At 43.2% G+C, this 26,791-nt stretch overlaps 1 protein-coding gene across 12 annotated transcripts in view; it reads left to right on the top strand.

Annotated features, from left to right (window-relative positions):
- The first annotated feature begins 1,002 nt into the window (after nt 1-1,002).
- The window catches only part of LOC133535388 (calcium-dependent secretion activator 1), a 195,931-nt gene continuing 170,142 nt past the window's right edge, over nt 1,003-26,791 (top strand). For 2 of the 12 annotated variants that reach the window (XM_061875190.1, XM_061875193.1), the window contains exon 1: nt 1,015-1,638. In XM_061875190.1, the coding sequence (XP_061731174.1) occupies nt 1,306-1,638 (333 nt within the window). In that variant the 5' untranslated portion in view covers nt 1,015-1,305. Of the gene's footprint in view, nt 1,639-26,791 lie in introns of all 12 variants that reach the window. The other 10 variants (XM_061875192.1, XM_061875194.1, XM_061875196.1 and 7 more) reach the window with 8 other exon arrangements.

The raw sequence follows: 26,791 nt of genomic DNA on the forward strand, positions 1-26,791 counted from the left end.
TATATATATATAAAAAAAAAAAAATTTAAAAAAAAAACGCGATTGCATTGGGACGGATTCCGATGTTTTTAGAGACATTTACTAGGATAATTCTGGGAAATCCCTTATCTTTCTATTGTGTTGCTATAGTGAGTTTGATATTACCTGATAGTCGGAAGGGTGTCTCCACGGGTGTCTTGACGCGCAATGTCTCAGGGGAGTCGACGGCAGCTATGGACGGCACAAGCTCAGCTTTTCTCCGGTAAGAACTGACTTTTTTAACCACAATTTTCTCACCGAAACCTGCTGGTTGACAATTGGTAGGGATCCATGTTGGCTTGACCGCGCTCTGATCCATAGGAAAGTTTCACCTCCAGGAATTTTAAACAAGGAATCACCGTGTGTTTGTGTGGCTAAAGGCTAAAGCTTCAACTCCATCTTTCTACTGTGACTTCTCCAATATTAATTGAACACATTGCAAAAGATTCAGCAACACAGATCTCCAAAATACTGTGTAATTATGCCGTTAAAGCAGACGACTTTTAGGTGTGTGTGTGTGCAGCGCTCATATTTCCTCAAAGCCCATTATTACACGCCGTTTTCATGACGAAACTCCCGGGAAATTAAAAATTGCAATTTAGTAAACTAAAAAAGCCGTATTGGCATGTGTTGCAATGTTAATATTTCATCATTGATATATAAACTATCAGACTGCGTGGTGGGTAATAGTGGGTTTCAGTAGGCCTTTAATGATTTCTGCTTGTGGTGTGCGTCAGGATTTTTTCAATGAAAAAAAATGTGCCTTGGCTCAAAAAAAAATGTTGAAAAACACTGCACTATAAGACCGCACAAGGTCATTAAAGTAGAGCTCCCATGCATCAAACGGCAGCCATTTTAGGTGTACCACTGCTGCCTCCAGGAAGCTCAGACAAGCATCCTTCCCCACTCCGTGCAGGACCGGAGACGGCGTGCTACTGCGCATGCGCGCGGCAGAAAGCGCGCGGAGAGGACACCTACCTCTCTTATGTGTCCCTCCCTCCCCTCCCTCCCCCTCGCATCCGCAGCAGGGACTGGCCAATAAAAGACGGCAAACACGTAAGCGTCGACGGAGGATGCTCAACGTGTGAAGCGGCGTCGTACTCTCGTCTCTCAGCACCGCTCGCGTCTCCCCAGCCACCGAGTGCAGCCCGGGCCCGAACCCCGTCCGAACCCCGGCTCTCATTCATCCTAGCGACCACAGGAGGTGAGGAGGTCGGAGGGGAGGGGGGGCCGGCGGCCTAAATCGTAGCGAGTCGGGATCCGCACCAGGAAGGTCATCGCCTCAAGATGTTGGATCCGTCGTCCAGCGAGGAGGAGTCCGACGGGATGGTGGAGGAGGAGAGCAAGGAGGTGATGGCGCCCCAGGCCGGATCCCGCATCTCCCCGAGCAGGACCAGCGAGAGCTCGGGCGGACTGGCGCCGAGCAGCGGCCGCAGCAGCGCCCGCCCGACCAGCCCCAGCCCGTCGGCCGCCAGCGAGGAGAAGGACGACCTGGAGAAGCTGCAGCGGGAGGAAGAGGAGCGTAAGAAGAAGCTGCAGCTGTATGTGTTCGTCATGCGGTGCGTGGCGTATCCCTTCAACGCCAAGCAGCCCACGGACATGGCGAGGCGGCAGCAGAAGGTAAGCGTCCGCGCTCCTCTTCCTCCTTCTCCATCCTCGTCAAGCACATGCTCCTTTCACGTCGCAGATGCTGTCATTGATGACCTACATAGGATGTGGGGTGGGGGGTGCGCTTGTAGTAGCAGGGAATTCAACTCGCCTCCAGTTTGTCGGTGAGAAAAAGAAGCATGGAAGGTGAAGGACACTTGGTGCATGCACAACGCTCCCGAAAGGGCGTGCAAGAGGTGGTGGATGGGGGTCGGATACATGACATCATTGCCTTACCATATAATAATGACACCATACAATCTCTATCAATAATGCAATGCATGAGTCCTTCCTCTTCCTCCGTATGGTCCTCCCAAGGTGACTTTTAGGCTCAGTTCTTTTAATAACAGGTCGCTTCGGAAAGTAATCTCACGACAGCACGTCAATAATATGCACTTTGATGCAAAATGTGCGACCTGAAACTCTTATTGATATCGTATAAAATGACCCGACAATTCCAGGATGCCGCGTCAGGTCAGGACGTCCTTACTGTATCCTGTCCGAGACAACACGGCGTCGAAATAAATAGTGTACAAAAAGCACATTCCAAACCGTTCATTTCATATTTATTATGTCCTATTGCAATATACCTACTCAGTGGCCTAGTGGTTAGAGTGTCCGCCCTGAGATCGGCAAGTCATACCAAAGACTATAAAAATGGGACCCGTCACCTCCTTGCTTGGCACTCAGCATTAAGGGTTGGAATTGGGGGTTAAATCACCATAAATGATTCTCGGGCGCGGAACCGCTGCTGCCCACTGCTCCCCTTACCTCCCAGGGGGTGATCAAGGGTGCTGGGTCAAATGCAGAGAATAATTTTGCCACATCTAGTATGTGTGTAACAATCATTGGTACTTTAACTTCAATATGACTGACTTTTTTTTCACCTGCATTCTCTCTCCAGACAACATACTGGAAGTCTGCATTTTATGCTGACTCATGCACAAGTGCATGTGGGAGGCATAAAACACCACAATTCCACTTATTTGTTTTGTTTGTAGTGCTGTTTGGCGGGGGTTGGCAACATGCTTAGCCAAGCACTTTTTTAAAAATCTGGCAACCACATTTAGGCTGGCGGCTGAGCCAATACTCGTACAATTAGCCCAAAAGGCAATGAAACTAGAGCAGAAAGTCTGTCAATATGATTGCATTTGGACTACATTTTAACCAACTGTTCCTTTCTGAAAAATAAATTGCCCTTATGGAGCAATGAATAGCGTTTTGTGAACATGCAAGGCAAAAAAATATCTTAAAAGTAATTTCAGCACAATTCAATAAATACTAAAAGAGCGTGTTTTCTTTTGTCAGTGTTATAAATTATGGAAAAAATATTACCGTATTTCCTTGAATTGCCGCTGGGGCGCTAATTAATTTAAAACCTCTTCTCACTCCTGCGCTTACCAAAGGCATGCGGTAAAAGTAAGTATGCGCTAATTATTTTAAAACCTCTTCTCATACCAAAGGTATGCAGTAAAAAATTAAGTGTGATGTAAGCTTGGACCTTAAATCTTACTGAATAGCTCTTAATCTTCTTCCCTCTATGCCATTTTGAAAATGACGTCACGAGTTTGACCAGGCTGTAATACTAAGCATGCGCTAATTATTTTGGGAAGAGAGTTTCACCCGGCAGTAATTCAAGGCAGGCGCATACTAAATGCCCTGCGGCAATTCAAGGAAATACGGTATGTTATGTTTGTACACAAATGTCCACTGCAGAGGACGCTGGTCTTTAGAAAGCAATAGTCTAAAAGGGGAACTGCATTTTTCTTTGTAATTTTGCCTATCAATCACAATCCAAAAGTAATTATTAAATTAAGTGAATTTTTTTATGCATTCTGACATGCGATCAAAAGTCTGCTAAAAATGGAGCTAATGGGGAGTAGCTCTATTCTGTCTAAATAGCGCTTAAAAAACATCCAAACATTAATTTCACAAACACATCACGACGTTCGCTTTCTTTTTGACAACGTCACTGATTGCTACTCACTGCAGATTTCATGAGAGTCAAAAATCATAATAAAACATCTCTTCCTGTATAATGTCTGCTGTCACTGGAATGGCGACTGTTGGCAGCCGAGGATGTCCTATCTTGTGCAGCCCTTTGAGTCACTTGTGATTAAGTGAAGTGAAGTGAATTATATTTATATAGTGCTTTTCTCTAGTGACTCAAAGCGCTTTACATAGTGAAACCCAATATCTACATTTAAACCAGCGTGGGTGGCACTGGGAGCAGGTGGGTAAAGTGCCTTGCCCAAGGACACAACAGCAGTGACTAGGATGGCGGAAGCGGGAATCGAACCTGCAACCCTCAAATTGCTGGCACGGCCACTCTACCAACCGAGCTATGCCGCCCCAGGGCTATATAAATAAACTTTGATTGACTGATTGATATATTCCCGTTCAGATAAAAAATGAAAAAAAGGGGGGTGGATCCAAGCGTTTTTTCAGTTCTAAATTGGATGCCAAAGTTGATGAACTTGTTGGATTATGTCATCATTCTTCTACTATCCAGGTGAGAGACATAATTTATAATCTAGAATAAACTTTCACCAGCTCTGAGGCACGAAAACAGCTCTGTCATGGATGTAGGGATCCATGATAAGGATGAAGCGATAGCAGCCGGCTTGCAAGTAAAACTCATTTAATAGTCTAGGAAGCAGGGAACAAACAAAAACAGCACACTAAGCATCAGTTTCAAAAGTACAATGATCCTGCACTGAAGGAGGGACCCAGGTGGAACGAAATGGAACTAATTAAATAAGAATCAGGTGTGCTGACAGGACATGGAACAGACAGTAAAGGTGCTTCAAAACACAGAGACCAAACCGGAAATCCTGACAAAACAAGAGCACCAGGACAGGAAGGGATTCTAAACACAGGAGGTAAAAAACTAGAAAATAACACTGGACAGGAATTAAAACACAGGAAAACCCAAACATGACCAAATTGTCAATAGCAAGCCTGACAAGCTCACTAGAGCATGAAGTCAATGTAGCGGCAACAAACAGCTCTCTGCGACAATGTGCCACTAAAAATAGTTTGCCTGCATTAGCGCTTCTAATATCAATATCACTACTACTTGGTTAATATTCAGCTCACAAAATGTAAATGGAGTATTGTTGGCGGTTTTGAAGGGTTATTCAGATTACTTTATGGGTGGAATAGAGAACCTCCCATTGACTCCATTGTAAGCAGACTTTTATTCATGTTTATTTAGTTAAAAGGCATTAAAACATACATCTGTCTTCTTGTCTCTCATAAAGATTGTGAGCAATAGAAACAATTCCATAAAAAATGCAGTTTCCCTTTACACAGTCATTTATTTAGCACATTTCCATTCTACATTTATTACGGATTACTCACATTTATGTGACAAATCATGTTTTTAATGAAAAATCAAAGCCAAAGCAAAACATATGGAGCGGCTCTACTGTAATCCGTTATTAGAGTCTCTTGCAGCAGCCAGTGATGGACTATCACAGAGAAACAGGCAGGGGTTCAAAGTACTGCTGCGTCTTCCGCGGGCTGCTGTAACCTTGTGAAAGGGCAACGCTAAACTGGAGGGAAACTGCGCTTCCCTTTTAAAGGCTGACAGAAATTTGAAGACATTTTGTTGTTCGATTCTTGCTCATTGCCCAGCGACCCACAATTTATACAAAATGATATGTTGGGTACTAATGTTACAACCTATTGTATAGCTAGTAGGGCTGACCAATATGGCCTTTTATTAATATCTCGATATATTTAGGCCATGCCACAAAACACAATATATATCTCGACATTTTGCCTTAACCTTGAATGAAAACTTGATGCATACAATCACAGCAGTATGGTGTTTCTATGTGTCCACATTAAAACATTCTTGTTCATACTTCATTAATATATGCTTATTTTAAACTTTCATGCAGAGAGGGAAATCACAACTACCGTAAGTCAATTTACCAAAACTGTATTTATTAAACAGTTATCAAGCAGTGGCACAAACATTCATGACATTTCCAAAACAGAAAGTGCAAGATTGTCAGAGACATTTTAAAACAAGCTATTAGTGCACTTTTGTGTATGATGTCACTAAGATGACATATCAAAACACCACTAAATTAAAGTTAACTTTTTGCACAAAACGCCAGTACAGTAGTTTAAAACAAATAAAGTGCACTTTTGTGCATGATGTCACACAAGATATTTCATTAACTGTCAAATAGAAATGACCTCCATAATAGGAAATCAAATAGTGTTCGTCCTTCACTATGTAGTAGGTTCCTGTGGACGTTATCTCCTGTTGTTGACTATTTTTATTTATACGGTGTTGCTCTGGAAATAGTTGCTTCGGCATTTTGTTGGTGTGGCACCGGCCGGAGGTGTTGACATGTGGAGTTTCAAGCACTCCTCATTCTCCAGCAGGTGACTTTTCAAATGATGCATTTAAATGATGCAATTAGCAGTGGTGCTACTTTTTGTGGCAAAGCTTTTGCCGCATAATTGTTCATCATCTTCTCGCTTGAAGCCAAACCACCACAAGACGATGGACGCTCTGCTGTTTTTCTTGATAATTAATTCTTCCTTCATTTGTTGACCAGATTCACACTTTCTCTCTCTCGAAATTACCACCTGCACCGCACCGTTAGCATTACAGCTAATGTTACCATGTCGCTACCTGTCTGCTCCGCCGGAGCGTATGACGTTGCACACGTGACGTATGTAAGAAGGTGCGCTTGTTTTAAGTCTCTGTAAGGAGAGACAAGAAAGAGTAGGAAACACATGCAGTGCAATGCCCGCAGCTAAAAGCAACTGCGTGAGAACGTATACTAAAAAAATCACGATATAGTCATTTTCTATATCGCACAGAGACAAACCCGTGATAAATCGAGTTTATCGATGTATCGCCCAGCCCTAATAGATAGATATACTGCCCAGTAACTTGGGCGATGTAACCAAAAAATAACATCTCAGATTTTTTCCCCCAAATATACAGTAGTCTTAAATTGTTTTACATATTGTTGATATATTGCATATTTTTATCATATATTCTAAATATATTACTTTTAATTATACATAATATTAATAATATGCTCCTCCTTTGATAACTGACATGCAGTATTGCGTCAGTTCCGTTTTTGCGATGTAGTGCGCACAGCATAGATATACGTATGTGTATATATATATATATATATATATATATATATATATATATATATATATATATATATATATATACATATATATATATATATATATATATACATATATATATATATATATATATATATATATGTATATAGGACTAGATTTGCGAGAACTGTAGTAGCCTACTCACTGAAAAAAAACTAACAAATGTCTCCACTTGGCGAGCAGGCATCCTTGATTCAATTATTGTGCCCTATAAAACCACAGAATGTTCAGACACTTTTTCCCCAGTCGCATTAAAACTTGCGGCTCAAAGATGTGTGTCGTCTCTCTGCTTCCTCGTATACACGTATGGCTGACAGACGTGTTGCAGTACTGTTTGGATATTATTGTCCCTCCCGATTTATTAATCTATATCAGGGGTGTCAAACGTACGGTCCGCGGGCCCAACTGGTTTTATCCGGCCCACGTGATGAGTTTGCCAAGCATTAAAATGAGCTGCATTTTTTTTTGAATGAAGGAAATGGCTGTACTAAATGTGTCAACTAAATGTCACAATAGCAATTATGTTAGAACTAACAAGAGGTACAAAGGAAAGCGTGGCTGCGGCTTCTCTACCACGACCCAAATTAAACCTAAAACCTGCCGTTTTACTTCTGCTTCGAACACATCGTTATTTGACACTCTTACTCCCCTATAATGTCTCTGACAAAAACGAGAAAACTTAACCCTTTCGAATAGTTTTTACCTCCGTTTTTTGCCGTTTATTGGGTGAGCACTAGATTGATACGTAAACATGACAAAGGAGTTATTTGATACCTCAAAAAGTTTACATGTCGTGTTTTTTGTTCAATCCCAGCAAGACTGTGACTTACATTTGTAGATAGACTGACACAAAGTCTAAGTTCATTGTGTTTTTGAAACTGCACCAATTTCATCAGAATTTTTTAACAAACTTGAACTGTTTGGTGATGTGTACATTTTCATAATGTGTTTGTTCTATTTTTGGCCAAAGTAAAACAAAGAGAACAACCTTGAGTTGTCGTTATTTTTAAGTTATAATGCCATGATTTTACCAGTCAGGGAATAGATTTTCCTCCATGTGGCTCTTGAGCTAAAATGAGTTTGACAACCCTGATCTATATGCTAATTTCCTCTTCGTAGTTGTTTATTTTCTGCTGTAATGTGACTCCAATTAGCTTTCTGTAAAAATGTATAATGCATTTATTATTTTCTTGGTTCACTACTTCACATTCAAGCTAGTTTAGCGCTGTGGCTCCTCCCTCCTCTGTGTCCGCGCTAACCAAGCAAACACACAACATTAAAAGAATGTTAGCTAATGTTTCTCCCATGGTTAGTTAGAACCAAACCTAGAATTACAACACTGGGCAACATACCAGTTTTAAAGTTTATACCTGTATATTTTAGAAAGCGGTATATATTTGAGACCATACCAACATAATGGTATCTATTGATGTGTCTTTGTTACTGTCAGGGCTTGGTAAAAAGGATAGGACTCAGATGCAGAGTAGGGAACTTTGACAGGCTTTCATTTTGATAGCTTCCTTTCACCTCCAAAGTCAAGGAATACAATATGTATATTAACCAAAAAAAACAATCAGGGAAAAAGGTTCCAAAAAAAAGGAACAACCGAAAATCACTCCGAACGGATGAAAACACAAAAACAAAGACGAACTATAATTGGCGCCGTATATGCTATATAATGTATTAACAAAAAACGCTCCAACAGGAGGAAGAAACAACAGCTATGAAAAATTCTACACTATCTAATGTAATAAAGTATTAACAAAAATATCCATCCATCCATCCATCATCTTCCGCTTATCCGAGGTCGGGTCGCGGGGGCAACAGCCTAAGCAGGGAAACCCAGACTTCCCTCTCCCCAGCCACTTCGTCTAGCTCTTCCCGGGGGATCCCGAGGCGTTCCCAGGCCAGCCGGGAGACATAGTCTTCCCAACGTGTCCTGGGTCTTCCCCGTGGCCTCCTACCGGTTGGACGTGCCCTAAACACCTCCCTAGGGAGGCGTTCGGGTGGCATCCTGACCAGATGCCCGAACCACCTCATCTGGCTCCTCTCGATGTGGAGGAGCAGCGGCTTTACTTTGAGCTCCTCCCGGATGGCAGAGCTTCTCACCCTATCTCTAAGGGAGAGCCCAGCCACCCGGCGGAGGAAACTCATTTCGGCCGCTTGTACCCGTGAGCTTATCCTTTCGGTCATGACCCAAAGCTCATGACCATAGGTGAGGATGGGAACGTAGATCGACCGGTAAATTGAGAGCTTTGCCTTCCGGCTCAGCTCCTTCTTCACCACAACGGATCGGTACAACGTCCGCATTACTGAAGACGCCGCACCGACCCGCCTGTCGATCTCACGATCCACTCTTCCCTCACTCGTGAACAAGACTCCTAGGTACTTGAACTCCTCCACTTGGGGCAGGGTCTCCTCCCCAACCCGGAGATGGCACTCCACCCTTTTCCGGGCGAGAACCATGGACTCGGATTTGGAGGTGCTGATTCTCATTCCGGTCGCTTCACACTCGGCTGCGAACCGATCCAGCGAGAGCTGAAGATCCCGGTCAGATGAAGCCATCAGGACCACATCATCTGCAAAAAGCAGAGACCTAATCCTGCGGTTACCAAACCGGAACCCCTCAACGCCTTGACTGCGCCTAGAAATTCTGTCCATAAAAGTTATGAACAGAATCGGTGACAAAGGACAGCCTTGGCGGAGTCCAACCCTCACTGGAAATGTGTTCGACTTACTGCCGGCAATGCGAACCAAGCTCTGGCACTGATCGTACAGGGAACGGACCGCCACAATAAGACAGTCCGATACCCCATACTCTCTGAGCACTCCCCACAGGACTTCCCGAGGGACACGGTCGAATGCCTTCTCCAAGTCCACAAAGCACATGTAGACTGGTTGGGCAAACTCCCATGCACCCTCAAGAACCCTGCCGAGAGTATAGAGCTGGTCCACAGTTCCACGACCAGGACGAAAACCACACTGTTCCTCCTGAATCCGAGGTTCGACTATCCGACGTAGCCTCCTCTCCAGTACACCTGAATAAACCTTACCGGGAAGGCTGAGGAGTGTGATCCCACGATAGTTGGAACACACCCTCCGGTCCCCCTTCTTAAAGAGAGGAACCACCACCCCGGTCTGCCAATCCAGAGGTACCGCCCCCGATGTCCACGCGATGCTGCAAAGTCTTGTCAACCAAGACAGCCCCACAGCATCCAGAGCCTTAAGGAACTCCGGGCGGATCTCGTCCACCCCTGGGGCCTTGCCACCGAGGAGCTTTTTAACTACCTCAGCGACCTCAGCCCCAGAAATAGGAGAGTCCACCACAGATTCCCCAGGCACTGCTTCCTCATAGGAAGACGTGTTGGTGGGATTGAGGAGGTCTTCGAAGTATTCCTTCCACCTATCCACAACATCCGCAGTCGAGGTCAGCAGAACACCATCCGCACCATACACGGTGTTGATAGTGCACTGCTTCCCCTTCCTGAGGCGGCGGACGGTGGTCCAGAATCGCTTCGAAGCCGTCCGGAAGTCGTTTTCCATGGCTTCCCCGAACTCTTCCCATGTCCGAGTTTTTGCCTCCGCGACCGCTGAAGCTGCACACCGCTTGGCCTGTCGGTACCTGTCCACTGCCTCCGGAGTCCTATGAGCCAAAAGGACCCGATAGGACTCCTTCTTCAGCTTGACGGCATCCCTCACCGCTGGTGTCCACCAAGGGGTTTTAGGATTGCCGCCCCGACAGGCACCAACTACCTTGCGGCCACAGCTCCGATCTGCCGCCTCGACAATAGAGGTGCGGAACATGGTCCACTCGGACTCAATGTCCAGCACCTCCCTCGTGACATGTTCAAAGTTCTTCCGGAGGTGGGAATTGAAACTTTGTCTGACAGGAGACTCTGCCAGACGTTCCCAGCAGACCCTCACAATGCGTTTGGGCCTCCCAGGTCTGTCCGGCATCCTCCCCCACCATCGCAGCCAACTCACCACCAGGTGGTGATCGGTAGAAAGCTCCGCCCCTCTCTTCACCCGAGTGTCCAAAACATGAGGCCGCAAATCCGATGACACAACTACAAAGTCGATCATGGAACTGCGGCCTAGGGTATCCTGGTGCCAAGTGCACATATGGACACCCTTATGTTTGAACATGGTGTTTGTTATCGACAAACTGTGACGAGCACAAAAGTCCAATAACAAAACACCACTCGGGTTCAGATCCGGGCGGCCATTCTTCCCAATCACGCCTCTCCAGGTTTCACTGTCGTTGCCAACGTGAGCGTTGAAGTCTCCCAGTAGGACAAGGGAATCACCCGGGGGAGCACTTTCCAGTACTCCCTCGAGTGTTCCCAAAAAGGGTGGGTACTCTGAACTGCTGTTTGGTGCATAAGCACAAACAACAGTCAGGACCCGTCCCCCCACCCGAAGGCGGAGGGAGGCTACCCTTTCGTCCACCGGGTTGAACTCCAACGTACAGGCTTTGAGCCGGGGGGAAACAAGAATTGCCACCCCAGCCCGTTGCCTCTCACTGCCGGCAACGCCAGAGTGGAAGAGGGTCCAATCCCTCTCGAGAGAAGTGGTTCCAGAGCCCTTGCTGTGCGTCGAAGTGAGTCCAACTATATCCAGCCGGAATTTCTCGACTTCGCGCACTAGCTCAGGCTCCTTCCCCCCCAGTGAGGTGACGTTCCACGTCCCAAGAGCTAGCTTCTGTAGCCGAGGATCGGACCGCCAAGTGCCCTGCCTTCGGCTGTCGCCCAGCTCACAATGCACCCGACCTCTATGGCCCCTGCTATGGGTGGTGAGCCCATTGGAGGGGTGACCCACGTTGCCTCTTCGGGCTGTGCCCGGCCGGGCCCCATGGGAACAGGCCCGGCCACCAGGCGCTCGCCATCGTGCCCCACCTCCGGGCCTGGCTCCAGAGGGGGGCCCCGGTGACCCGCGTCCGGGCGAGGGAAATCTGGGTCCATGGTTTTTTAACAAAAATAGTCACTCAAAAATTGGAGAAAAGAATAAAAAAAAAACTGATAACTCACCATTTGGGCTGAATAAACTAAATAACAAGAAAATCACTCTGCTTAGGAGGAAGAAAGGAAAACTCAAAATAGTAACGAAGGGATTCAGCATCAAGGAACATAAGCACGAGACAAGGTAAGGCAAGGCAAGGCATGGACATGGACGCTAGAGAGCACGAATAAACAAAACAAACTGGCATAGAACAAAGAGAGGAGTGAATTTATAAGACACATGAAGGTAGTAATAGGGAACAGGTGGAAACAATCAGGGAACAGGGATGATGTCAGACTGATGACACAAGCGGAAGGGCAAGTGACCTGAAACGAGAGAAGAGTTACTTTTCAAACTAAAACATGCAAATCATAAGACAGAAAAAACCAAGACAAGACATCCCTCACCGCGGTGTGACAGTTACGGACAAAGCACAGGTCATTTCCTTTGGCTCAACCCCGTTCCTTGCGTGTTTACGTAGACTTCTCCGCTGCACAACTACTCAAAACAAAAAACTTTTCCCAAAAAATCTGGTGCTCCCACATTAAATTCTCGACTCCTGAGAATACAATGCTTTGGTCAGCGACTGGCTTTTGGTGAGTGACTACAGGTTTATTTACACATACTGTACACCAATTTGCTTGAGAACGTATACATCTCCTTGTAGCGACTTTATCACTAATATAATCTGTTGACGTGTGCAGCTGAGATAGGCTCCAGCAACCCCCGCACCCCCGAAAGGGACAAGTGGTAGAAAATGGATGAATGTTAGCTTAGCACAGCAGCTAGCGATACATACTCTCTGCTGCTCGCTCGGTGTGTCAAATGTTTAGCTACTCCTCGGCCTGAAAGTACCTTCCCCCATAGCCCGTGCGGATTAAAGGCCTACTGAAACCCACCACTACCCACCACGCAGTCTGATAGTTTATTTATCAATGATGAAATATTAACATTGCAGCACATGCCCATACGGCTTTTTTAGTTTACTAAATTGCAATTTTAAATTTCCCGGGAGTTTTGTCTTGAAAACGTCGTGTAATGATGACGTGTACGCAAGACGTCACAGGTTTTTTAATTACACAGTATTTTGGAGATCTGTGTTGCTGAATCTTTTGCAATTTGTTCAATTAATATTGGAGAAGTCACAGTAGCAAGATGGAGTTAGGAAGCTTTAGCCTTTAGCCACACAAACACACAGTGATTCCTTGTTTAAAATTCCTGGAGGTGAAAATTTACTATGGATCAGAGCGCGGTCAAGCCAACATGAAACACGGCGGAATGTCAACCAGCAGGTTTCGGTGAGAAAATTGTGGTTAAGAGGTCGCTTCTTACCGGAGAAAAGCTGAGCTTGCGCCGTCCATAGTTGCCTGAGACACTGCGCGTCAACACACCCATGGACGTACACCTACGACTATCAGGTACTACTTAACTCACTAAAACACTAGCAACACAATAGAAAGATAAGGGATTTCCCAGAATTATCCTAGTAAATGTCTCTAAAAACATCGGAATTCGTCCCAATGCAATCGTGTTTTTTTTTTTTTTTTTAGTCCGTCGCTATCAATATCCTCAAACACGAATCTTTCATCCTCGCTCAAATTAATGGGGAAATTGTCATTTTCTCGGTCCGAATAGCACTTTTTGTTGGAGGCTCCCATTATAAACAATGTGAATATGTGAGGAGCCCCCACACTTGTGACGTCATTGTCTGCGACTTCCGGTAGAGGCAGGGCTTTTGTCTTAGCACCGAAAGTTGCGAACATTATCGTGGATGTTCTTTACTAAATCCTTTCAGCAAAAATATGGCAATATCCCGAAATGTTTAAGTATGACACATAGAATGGACCTGCTATCCCCGTTTAAATAAGAAAATCTCATTTCAGTAGGCCTTTAAGTTACTGTAGTATAGCAATTGGGGGGCTGAAAAGTATTTCCAAACTTAACGGCCTGCGTGTTTAGAAACTCCATCTATTCCCGCACATTTGCAGGTGAGGCTAAAAACCTAACATTGTTGAACAAAATTAATGAAAACAGCTTTAACTTAGTAACGCCAACTAATAACTTCATAAGAATAAGCAACATGTGACTACTTACATAAAACACTGAGGCAATCTTAAGCACTTTTCACTTTTTTTTTTAAGATACCGGTATATACCCGTGGTGTGCCGTCAGGGCCAGCAAGGCCTTCTCTGCTGGCCTAACATAACCAGAAATCATGATCATATTTAAAGATAAAAGTATTTTTTAATTTGCTTTCCCTAAATATCTCAAATTATTCATATTATCTTCATGTCATCATGAGTTGTTGTCAGTAAAGCCTTCTGGCTGGCCCCACGTTGAACGTGACATTGACGGGTCCTGTGATTGGCCGTTAGCGGATGAATTTGAGAACACATAGAGCTGAGGGACAGTTGCGATAGCCAATCAGATCACAAGTTGTTGACAGGTTCTGATACAACTAAAAGTTGTAAACACTTGTTGTTTAAGTGTGTCATGCTTGTCATTTAATTAACATTGTTACATGCGTATTTGTCGCTATCATGTGGTCAGGGCTGTTAATATGTCTTTGAGAAGTGTGTACTTTGAATCAAACTTTACTGACCGGAAGTTGCATAAGCCAAGCAGAGGAATTTACGGTATATGTTTTGATTGCTGATGCGTTCAAATTGATTTTTAACTGTGCCAGAAAATAACCAGTTTTGTATACTGTTGATGTGCGTCAATGTCCAGTAGGGTGTAAATGTGTTCCTGTATAATATTTCTCCAGCAATGATCATGTGGCAGAGGGGTTAGTGCGTCCGCCTCACAATACGAAGGTCCTGCAGTCCTGGGTTCAAATCCAGGCTCGGGATCTTTCTGTGTGGAGTTTGCATGTTCTCCCCGTGAATGCGTGGGTTCCCTCCGAGTACTCCGGCTTCCTCCCACTTCCAAAGACATGCACCTGGGGATAGGTTGATTGGCAACACTAAATTGGCCCTAGTGTGTGAATGTTAGTGTGAATGTTGTCTGTCTATCTGTGTTGGCCCTGCGATGAGGTGGCGACTTGTCCAGGGTGTACCCCGCCTTCCGCCCGATTGTAGCTGAGATAGGCGCCAGCGCCCCCCGCGACCCCGAAAGGGAATAAGCGGTAGAAAATGGATGGATGGATGGATGATCATGTGGTGACATCAAGTATGGTATTTTAAGAGGTAATCATTGAAGTCGGAGATCAATGAAGGCCTAGGTGGGAAACACAAAGTCCGCCACTGGTATATACCGTATACTGCCATTCGGACTAAAAATATCACTTTCGGTCCATATCGCCCAGCCCTACCTAAAAGTAAAGTTTTGAGAAAATTAGCTTTTACCGTCTATATTACTTTTTTAACATATGTAAAAAATCGATGTTTGGAATTTTTTCCGCCGATTCATTAACGCCCCCGTTCTGTTAAGTGATACATCGAAAAATCGAGTAGTTTCCCACATCGAGTAACCACATCGTGTGTGATGTGCAGAGCGACAACTTTAATTATGCTTTTCTTTCATCGTTCCACCACAGTAAGCTGCTATTTAGGAGTTTGTTTGTTTGTTGTATGTGCCAGTGGAAGTTAGCATCATTCTTCCCACCTCCAAAGACATGCACCTGGGGATAGGTTGATTGGCAACACTAAATTGGCCCTAGTGTGTGAATGTGAGTGTGAATGTTGTCTGTCTATCTGTGTTGGGCCTGCGATGAGGTGGCGACTTGTCCAGGGTGTACACCGCCTTCCGCCCGATTGTAGCTGAGATAGGCGCCAGCGTCCCCCGCGACCCCAGAAGGGAATAAGCGGTAGAAAATCAATGGATGGATGTTTGTTGTAATGTGCTTGCTTGCCTTGTAAAGAGTTATATTTTCTTCTGCTCAGCTGGATGCTTCTGTTTCAGATGCTGAAATAAATTTGTTGGGCTGCCGCCTTTTTTCTGTTGCCGCAAAATCAAACTACTGACAACATTATTCTTTCCTTTTTGAACAAACTTTTCGCTCAAGTACCATGTTGCGCTATACGTGTGTGGATCTCAGCTAGAGGTGTGAAGTTTGCAATCTCGTTGAGTCTTTTAAATGGCTCTTTCAAGTGAACAATGAGAACAGATTTGCAGTTACGAGCCATTCGAGCGGTAGGGGGCGTACACCCTGGACAAGTCGCCACCTCAACGCAGGGCCAACACAGATAGACAGACAACATTCATACTCACATTCACACACTAGGGCCAATTTAGTGTTGCCAATCAACCTATCCCCAGGTGCATGTCTTTGGAGGTGGGAGGAAGCCGGAGTACCCGGAGGGAACCCACACAGTCATGTCACGGGGAGAACATGAAAACTCCGCACAGAAAGATCGCGGGCCCAGGATTGAACCCAGGACCTTCGTATTGTGAGGCACACGCACTAACCCCTCTTTCACCGTGCTGCCCCTGTTTGCGAGCCATTTAAATAAAATTTGCCAAGGCATGTTGCAAAGCTTGTTATTGCAGCGCGCTAGAAATAGTTTGTCTGCATTAGCGCTTATTATACTAATATCACTAATAATACGTTAATATTCAAGTCAGGAAATGTAAATGGAGTATTGTTAGCACTTTTTGAATGGTTATTTATTGGATTTTATGGGCGGAATAGAGGACCTCCCATTGGTCACAAGCCAGTCTTTTGAAGCGCTCTGTGAAAGCAACAGCTCCTTGAGATCCGGCTTCCTTCAAAGAGCCATAAAACCCATCTGTAATCTCTGCTAAGGAAATAAGGTGAAGGGCGGAATATACAGATGCTTCTGAGGGCAAAATGTATGCTGGAGCAAGAATAGAACAACATAGCTTTTTGATTTTTTCAAATCTTCTGCAAAAAAAAAACTTGAATTCAACGATAAAATCTATTTATCTCCCCGGCTTAACTGCACTGCTAATTGATGTGATTTGTGTTTGACTACTGCCCTTTTTCTAATAATGATCATCTCCAAGCCCAGTAGAATTGAATTGAATGCAGTACAACAAAATACTGTATATATTTTACTGTATCATAGGCTTTGGTAGAATTACATTTAGTGATTGCATTCAATCAACCACAAGAACATGATGAGAATGGTTGGCGGTAAAGGCCATACTTTGATCTATAACTTAAAAGTAATATTTATATTATAATAATTCATATAATAAAGGAAGAGGAGAGAGCTATGCGAATGCAGCCTTTCTATTTTACTACGTGTTTTTCTTCGAAATTAGGGGTGTTCATCTTTTTTATCAAAGTGCTAATATTCACAACTTTATTATGTCCATCCATCCATCCATTTTCCTAACGCTTATTCACTTTGGGGTCGCGGGGGGCGCTGGTGCCTATCTCAGCTACAATCGAGCGGAAGGCGGTGTACACCCTGGACAAGTCGCCACCTCATCGCAGGGCCAACACAGATAGACAGACAACATTCACACTCCCATTCACACACTCGGGCAGGGGTCTGCAACCCGCGGCTCTGGATCCACATGCGGCTCTTTAAAGCCACCGCCGTGGCTCACTTTGGCTTTGAAACAAAATGTCAACAAATAATGATTACTTCATTAATTACATCTATTTAGTTATTTTTAATCTAACAGTTGTTATTTTGGAGAGTTCTGGTATCTTATCATATGATAATAAAAATTTTTAATATATTGTCGATCAAAGGTAAGTTGGTACTTAGGTAGGTAGGTAGGTGGATAGGTAGGAAGTTAGGTCTTGATTGTCATTGCACAAGTACAGTGAAACTTTGTTTTCAGCACAAACCCGTTCCAGATTAGACAAACAGTGGACAGGTGACAAAACAGGAACGCTGATGGGTCGCCTCAAGGCGCCCCATAAAAGATGGGAAAAATGTAAATGCTGGGGGAAGATGAGTAAAAAAATACAATCTAGACTGGGCTCCTAAGAGGGCCCAGTCTGGAGTGGAAATAAACCTCCATAGCAAAGCACACATATATATTACAACATACATCTCGAGACTTTCATCACAGAGGAGGGAGTGGGGTCTATGGTGGCAGGCTGCAGCTACTCTGGCTCTGCCCAGTTGTCCATCACCCCTAAGGGATTCGCGTATGTCACAGCATATGTGCGTCTTCTCTTGCTGCTAAGCAATTGTATTGTTTTTCGCGGTCAACCCCCGGTAAGTTAGCAAGAAAGAGAAACATTTCTAATGAAAATAGAACATTTAATGCTTCATGGACCGATTATTTTGATTTCATTGATGACCTGGTCATTCTTTTCTCTTTTTAAGTAAATGAAATATGCCTTCAGAATATTGGCGCAACTTCCATCCATCGAAAACCTACCGCTTATTCCCTTTTGGGGTCGTGGGGGCGCTGGCGCCTATCTTGATTTTTCCAAAAAATCTACTCGTGGAAGGACCTGTGTATTTTTTTTCCAAATGTTGTAAACAATTTGGTGATTTACTTATACCCAGAAATAAAATGTAAATCGTTGTCTAGTGTTTGATTTAATAAAATCTATAGCATAAGTCTAATGAAACTATAAGTGGTGTTATCGTAATTTTAGGAATTGAACGGATTTTGCGGCTCTAGTTGGGTTTTATTTGGGAGGGAAATGGGCGCAAATGGCTCTTTGTATGCAGAAGGTTGCCGACTCCTGCACTAGGGCAGTGGTTCTCAAAGGGGGGTACTTGAAGATATTCCAAGGGGTACATGACATTTTTTTTTTTTTATTCTAAAAATAGCAACAATTTAAAAATCCTTTATAAATATATTTATTGAATCATACTTCAACGAAATATGAATGTAAGTTCATAAACTGTGAAAATAAATGCAACAATGGAATATTAAGTGTTGACAGCTATATTTTTTGTGGACATGTTCGATAAATATTGATGTTAAAGATTTTTTTTGGGTGAAGAAATGTTTAGAATTAAGTTCATGAATCCAGATGGATCTCTATTACAATCCCCAAAGAGGGCACTTAAAGTTGATGATTACTTCTATGTGTAGAAATGTTTATTTATAATTGAATCACTTGTTTATTTTTCAACAAGTTTTTAGTTATTTTTATATATTTTTTCCAAATAGTTCAAGAAAGACCACTACAAATGAGCAATATTTTGCACTGTTATACAATTGAATAAATCAGACACTGATGACATACTTCTTTATCTCTTTTTTTCAACCAAAAATTATTTGCTCTGATTAGGGGGTACTTGAATTAAAAAAATGTTCACAGGGGGTACATCACTGAAAAAAGGTTGAGAACCACTGCACTAGGGCAATCAAGCTATCCCCAGGTGCATGTCTTTGGAAGTGGGAGGAAGCCGGAGTACCCGGAGGGAACCCACGCAGTCACGGGGAGAACATGCAAACTCCACACAGAAAGATCCCGAGCCCAGGGACTGAACCCAGGACTACTCAGGACCTTCGTCATGCGCAAAATAACATGATTTGCTTCTTGTGTTGCTTTCCATTGCTTCTGGGATGGCAAGGCGCAGTGGGAGAGTGGCCGTGCGCAACCCGGGGTCCCTGGTTCAATCCCCACCTAGTAACAACCTCGTAAAGTCCGTTCTAGTGTTGCTTTCCATTGCTTCTGGGACGGCAAGGCGCAGTGGGAGAGTGGCCGTGCGCAACCCGAGGGTCCCTGGTTCAATCCCCACCTAGTAACAACCTTGTCACGTCCGTTGTGTCCTGAGCAAGACACTTGGCGCCTTGCACGGCAGCTCCCTCCATCAGTGTGTGAATGGGTGAATGTGGAAGTAGTGTCAAAGCGCTTTGAGTACCTTGAAGGTAGAAAAGCGCTATACAGGTACAACCCATTTATCATTTATCATTCGATTTCTCTTGTCTTATTTTGTTACATCTTGTTTCTGTTTTGTGTTGAATATCTTCCCTTTGTTGGTGTTGGGGGGGCTGCTGTTTGTAATCACTAATTAGGAGCAGATATGGCTGATTTGTGCTTTTTTTTAACTGAATGGAGATTGGCTGGGCTCATCAGCTCATCATTGTGTGTGCAGCAGCAGTAGTGTCGCACCATGCTAACATTACCTTCCAACAAGCTGCCCGGGGCAAAACAAAAGAAAGTGTGAGATTTACTACCAGCATTATTATTTGAACTTCCTTGGCCAAGAAAAATACGATAATAGAGGCCATCGCAACTTTTGTTGGTAAAGATTTACGCCCGTGTTTGCCAGCTTTATGCAACGTAAACATCTGAATAAAACAGTTTTTAGACCCTGTTTACATCCATCCATCCATCCATTTTCTACCGCTTATTCCCTATCGGGGTCGCGGGGGGCGCTGGCGCCTATCTCAGCTACAATCGGGCGGAAGGCAGGGTACACCCTGGACAAGTCGCCACCTCATCGCAGGGCCAACACAGATAGACAGACAACATTCACACTCACATTCACACACTAGGGCCAATTTAGTGTTGCCAATCAACCTATCCCCAGGTGCATGTCTTTGGAAGTGGGAGGAAGCCGGAGTACCTGGAGGGAACCCACGCATTCACGGGGAGAACATGCAAACTCCACACAGAAAGATCCCGAGCCTGGATTTGAACCCAGGACTGCAGGACCTTCGTATTGTGAGGCAGACGCACTAACCCCTCTTCCACTGTGAAGCCCGCCCTGTTTACACTGCACACCAAATCTGATTTTTTTTCCCTCAAGTGACACAGATCTGATATTTTTAGCCAATCTAAACGCTCCAAAGTTCTTCAAATCTGATCTTTTGGCTTTAGATTCAGGCCACATCATGAGGTAGTTCTGAATCAAATTGGAATCTGATCTTTTTAAATGTGACTTCAGTCTAAACGCAGTCCAACCTTTATGTGACCTGAATGTAATTTTTTTTGTCAACTTTGGGTGAACTACGTAACTCAGAAAGAGTTACCAGCTTTGGTTTCTATTGAAGACGACTACATTTTCGGTGCATCACTTGTCAATAGTGCGCAAATAATAGGTCATATGTATATATATATATCAATATATAATTTGATTCCGAAGAAAAAAGCGATTATTGAAAGACCGAAACTGACGCTGTGGCGCATTTGCTTTAATGTGATTTCAAAAATAAAGCTCCAGTAGATCTACACAGATGTTCGTGTCTCCTCTACTTTTAGTAGCGAATTCCTCCCGGTCAACTTCCTTTGTTTTCATTTTATCGAAGTGCGCATGCAAGTGACATCAAGGCCACATTGGGACCACAATGGGACCACAATTGGGCCTGTGCGCGTTTACACTGGAGTCTGATAAAAATCACATTTTACTTGGAGTGTACACAATCCGCTGGAAAAATCAGTTTTAAAAAAACAAAAACGATTTGGGCCACTTTGGCTTGCAGTGTAAATGTAGTCTTAGAGTCTTGTAAGATGACTGCAAGTGTGGTGCAAGCTCACTATAAAAAAAGGACAGCAAATATGGGAGGTACTTTTGTGTACACCTTTATCTCCCTACACTCAGGACATTGTTAAGTGCTCTGAAAACCTCAAGAGCACCCTTCTGGCCTTCACAGTCAAATTTCTTTGGACATTTTAACGTTTTATTTCAATCAATCAATCAAAGTGTATTTATATAGCCCTTAATCACACGTGTCTCAAAGGGCTGCACAGGCCACAATGACATCCCCTCAGATCCCTCACCAGGCCAGGAAAAAAACTCAACCCAATGGGATACAATGAGAAACCTTGGAGGGGGCCGCAGATGTGGGCACCCACCCCCTGGGTAACCGGTGCAATGGATGTCGAGTGGATCTAGTTAATAGTGTGAGAGTCCAATCCATAGTGGGGCCATCTTGAGTGGAGACAAGTCAGCAGCACAGAGATGTCCCCAACTGATGCACAGACGCGTGGACTTTGAACAGCTAGCGCTTCATCTGTGATCACCTATTAACCTCACCACGCCGGAGAGGGGGCCGAAGCAGAAAAGTGATGACAGATCAACTGGTCTAGAAGGGGGTTCTATTTAAAAGCTAGCATATACAAATGACTTTTAAGATGTCATGTGACTTCACACTTCACACGTTAGGATCAATTGCTTTAATGGGATTCTTACAATACTAGCAAATTTTACATTTAATAATACACGCCTTATAAAAATGTTTACTTTATTTGCTATAACATTTTCAGCACCATAATCTATAATGACACTGTCAATTGCCAAAAGTGCTGATGGCGACATCCTTTATCATTATTATAAGCACAGAGGTTCCATACTTTACCTTTCGGATGCATACTGTTCTCCTGTTACCTTTTTTCAATCTTTATTTTTGTACTTTGTGTTTGGACTTGCATGAGCATGATTGAAGACACGTTTTTTCCTGCACAACGTCTCTGTCTCTGAATGTTGGGGTCCAGCCCAAACAAATCATGACATCTTTGCCCCATGCTGTTCCCTTGTCAGTTTTCAGTTGTATTGTATTTTACTTCAGACATAACAATGTTATAAAGCCAGCACAATAACCAATACAAGATTTGGATAAGCAATTCTGCTTTTACTTGGGTAATGACAGTACTTCAAGTTTAGACACTGACAAGCGTTTGTAACATTTAAAAAAAAAGTAATTCAGTATGATACAGTGCAGTGCAAACTACAACTTTTATAAATAATAAACATTTTGGTAAATGAATACATCTCCTACAGTATTAATACAAAATGAGCATTGCTATCTATAAACTATTTTGAAAGAGTAAACCAGACTTCAGGAGTGTTTAGTTTGTTTTGCCTTTCATCCAGACTCTCAGGTGAGACATCTGCCAGTTAGCCTCTGTGTAGGTTTTTACACTTCCAGTTCCCAGGTGGCAGAGGTCCCATAGTTTGACACTCATTGAAACAATGGCGGGTGTGAATGGATGTTAAAGGTGTTCTGGCAGAGATGACATGTTGTCCATGGTGTCAGAGACCACATCAACTTGTTGACTGATGCAGGGATGGGAATTTTCCGCCGATTTTGGCGCCGCCAAGGTCATTTATATAATATAATGCCAATGTGTGAAGGCACCAGATTGGCTCGCTCTACTGTCAGCTGACGACATCAACCAATGACATTGCCCGTTATAGGCGTCCACGCGTCTGCACCAATGACATTGCTCGTTATAGGCGTCTGCACCAATGACATTGCCCTTTATAGGCGTCTGCACGCGTCGTTTGCTGACAATATCTAGTCCCTGATCCTCAGTTATTGTGAGCGTTTCTGAACTCTTATTCTGTTTATATTATTTGTGTTTATCGGCGACTAATCTGGAAAGAAAACGCGGTAGCTCTCAATTAACACGTTTCTTTATTGACAAAACAGTTTCAGACATGGTTAAGCTTATTCAAGATAGGAATGCTTCATTAGCGAAAGATATCGATAAGGGCGTGAGAAACAAGTGGAACTGGGCATGGTTGATATATCTATCAAACTGAAGGTGAAGATTAACAACAATATCGTAGAAGGAGACGAACTGATCAGCGATTTCATTGCAAAGTGCGATGAACTGGGACGTGCTCAGTGCTTATATTGCAGGGACATTGTGAACTATGGATCTCGGGGAAAGGTGGCACTCTTTGACCACGCGAAATTGGCAATGCATCTAAGTAAAGTGAGTTCACGGAGAAGTAATTTTTCACTGGGATCTGCCTTCAAGCTGAAGTCAAACATCGTCACAAATGCAGCCTCAAATCAACTATCGAAGCCCCCACCTCCGACTCGGCTCCTCTCACACCAATCTACGACAGACGAGTCCATTCAGAGGTACAATACACGATATTATGTATTTCAAAATTTTTACATTTTGAATTCTGGTTTATCCATTTGTAGGCCTATATTTGTCTTTAATCCAAAAGTGTGCAATAATTTGATATATGTGTAAACTTGTATACATACATTTCATCGCATGATACATTTTCATGAAAATATTTGCTAATAAATGTGAAATTTTTGTCAGGAGAATATTGTTAGATTTTGACTCAAAATAGCAGGAAATGCATCCTAAACTAACATAGATTTCAAATTTTTTCTGGGGGGCCATGCCCCCGGACCACCTTAGCAGGCGAGTGTGGCCTTCTGCAAAGCGGTGTTTTACGATTCAATTTTTTTTTGCTGATTTTGTAAATCTTCATTCCCTTCCCTGCTGATGCTTCTTTCCACAAGTGACTTCTCTGTGAGACGTGACAAGTTGGATGCTGGGCAACAAGTCCTTATGGAAGCAATGGTTCAGACCAAAATCATTTTAGTTCATTGCTTTGGAGCCCTATTCAATGTGCTCTGTAATTGTACTCTGCGTATTGATATGCTGTACATACGCACATAACTTAGATTTTTCTCTAACTTTCCCAACTATTTATTCTGGTACATTAATCAAGAGCAGCTTATTTGTGTTGTGCATGATTTCAGCCAGTGATGGGCAAGCTACTTGGAAATGTAGTAAGCTAAGCTACAAGTTATGTAGCCAAGATACATGGGAAGCTATCCCAAGAGAATTGTAGCAAGCTGCACTCCAAGCTACATTGCAAAAGTAGCTAGCTACATCAACTCTCCGGATTGAATTCAAACTCTTCAGCTCCACGGACCCCCATTTGAAAAGATACGCCAGAGACCATCTTAAGGGAAAATTTACAGGTATTGCAGCTCTAGCGGTGATTGTCATTTTAATTTCAAGCACCCCCAGTTTGACATGCATTAAGATACTGATCCCCCATTTAATGGAATTTTTATCCATGGGCCCACATATATAATATCAATGTTAATGTGACTAAGTGTACAAATGTAACCATTATTATTAACTAGCTGTCATTTAGGCCGGAGTACCCTATACCTCACTGTATGTATTAATATTACAAACTCCGATTCCACATGAGTTGGGAAATTGTGTTAGATGTAAATATAAACGGAATACAATGATTTGCAAATCATTTTCAACCCATATTCAGTTGAATATACTGAAAAGACAACATATTTGATGTTCAAACTGATAAACATTTTTTTTTTGCAAATAATCATTAACTTTAGAATTTGAGGCCAGCAACACGTGACAAAGAAGTTGGGAAAGGTGGCAATAAATACTGATAAAGTTGAGAAATACTCATCAAACACTTATTTGAAACATCCCACAGGTGAGCAGGCTAATTGGGAAGAGGTGGGTGCCATGCTTTGGTATAAAAGCAGCTTCTATGAAATGCCAAGTAATTCACAAACAAGGATGGGGCGAGGGTCACCAATTTGTAAGCAAATTGTCAAACAGTTTTAGAACAACATTTCTCAACGAGCTATTGCAATGAATACAGGGATTTTACCATTTATGGTCCGTAAAATCCTCAAAAGGTTCAGAGAATCTGGAGAAATCACTGCACGTAAGCAATGATATTAAGGACCTTTGATCCCTCAGGCGGTACAGCATCATAAACCGACATCAGTTTGTAAAGGATATCACCACATGGGCTCAGGAACACTTCCTAAAACCACTGTCAGTAACTACAGTTGGTTGCTACATCTGTAAGTGCAAGTTAAAACTGCTATGCAAAGCAAAACCCATTTATCAACAACACCAAGGAACGCCGCTGGCTTTGCTGGGCCTGAGCTCAACTAAGATGGACTGATGCAAAGTGGAAAAGTGTTCTGTGGTCTGACAAGTCCACATTTCAAATTATATTTGGAAACTGTGGATGTTGTGTCCTCCGGAACAAAGAGGAAAATAACCATCCGGATTGTTATAGGCGCAAAGTTCAAAAGCCAGCATCTGTGATGGTATGGGGGTGTATTAGTGCCCAAGGCATGGGTAATTTACACATCTGTGAAGGCACCATTAATGCTGAATGGTCCATACAGGTTTTGGAGCAACATATGTTGTCATCCAAGCAACGTTATCATGGACAACCCTGCTTATTTCAGCAAGACAATGCAAAGCCACGTGTTACAACAGCGTGGTTTCGTAGTAAAAGAGTGCGGGTACTTTCCTGGCCCGCCTGCAGTCCAGACCTGTCTCCCATCGAAAATGTGTGGCGCATTATGAAGTGTAAAATACGACAGCTGAGACCCCAGACTCTTTAACGACTAAAGTTCTACATAAAACAAGAATGAGAAAGAATTCCACTTTCAAAGCTTCAACAATTAGTTTCCTCAGTTCCCAAACGTTTATTGAGTGTTGTTAAAAGAAAAGGTGATGTAACACAGTGGTGAACATGCCCTTTTCCAACTACTTTGGCACATGTTGCAGCCATGAAATTCTAAGTTGCTTATTATTTGAAAGAAAAATAAAGTTTATGAGTTTGAACATCAAATATGTTGTCTTTGTAGTGTATTCAACTGAATATGGGGTGAAAATGATTTGCAAATCATTGTATTCCGTTTATATTTACATCTAACACAATTTCCCAACTCATATGGAAACGGGGTTTGTAGTTTGCCTTTTCTTTGGCTCACCGCTATAATGGTATTCATTTTCTCGGTTTACTGTAAATAAAAAGAGCAGCTTTGTAGGTATTGACAAAAAAGTACAATGATTTGTGTGTTGTTTGGAACAGTTGATAATGGTTATGTGCAGTAAAACTTTTAATGAACCCCACTCGCCGTAATGTGTCTGCTTAAATTTGTGTTGGACATCATAATTGTCGAGAGCAGTTTGGATGTTGGTTTACAGAGTATCGGTCCTGCTAGACACCGAACTCTATTTAATAATACAACTCTAACATTTGACAACCAAACAATTAAACAAGGCGACACGGTAAAGAATCTGGGTATTATCTTCGACCCAACTCTCTCCTTTGAGTCACACATTAAAAGCGTTACTAAAACGGCCATCTTTCATCTCCGTAATATCGCTAAAATTCGCTCCATTCTGTCCACTAAAGACGCTGAGATCATTATCCATGCGTTTGTTACGTCTCGTCTCGATTACTGTAACGTATTATTTTCGGGTCTCCCCATGTCTAGCATTAAAAGATTACAGTTGGTACAAAATGCGCCTGCTAGACTTTTGACAAGAACAAGAAAGTTTGATCAC

This window comes from Nerophis ophidion, linkage group LG16 (assembly GCF_033978795.1).
Source record: "Nerophis ophidion isolate RoL-2023_Sa linkage group LG16, RoL_Noph_v1.0, whole genome shotgun sequence".
NCBI lineage: Eukaryota > Metazoa > Chordata > Actinopteri > Syngnathiformes > Syngnathidae > Nerophis > Nerophis ophidion.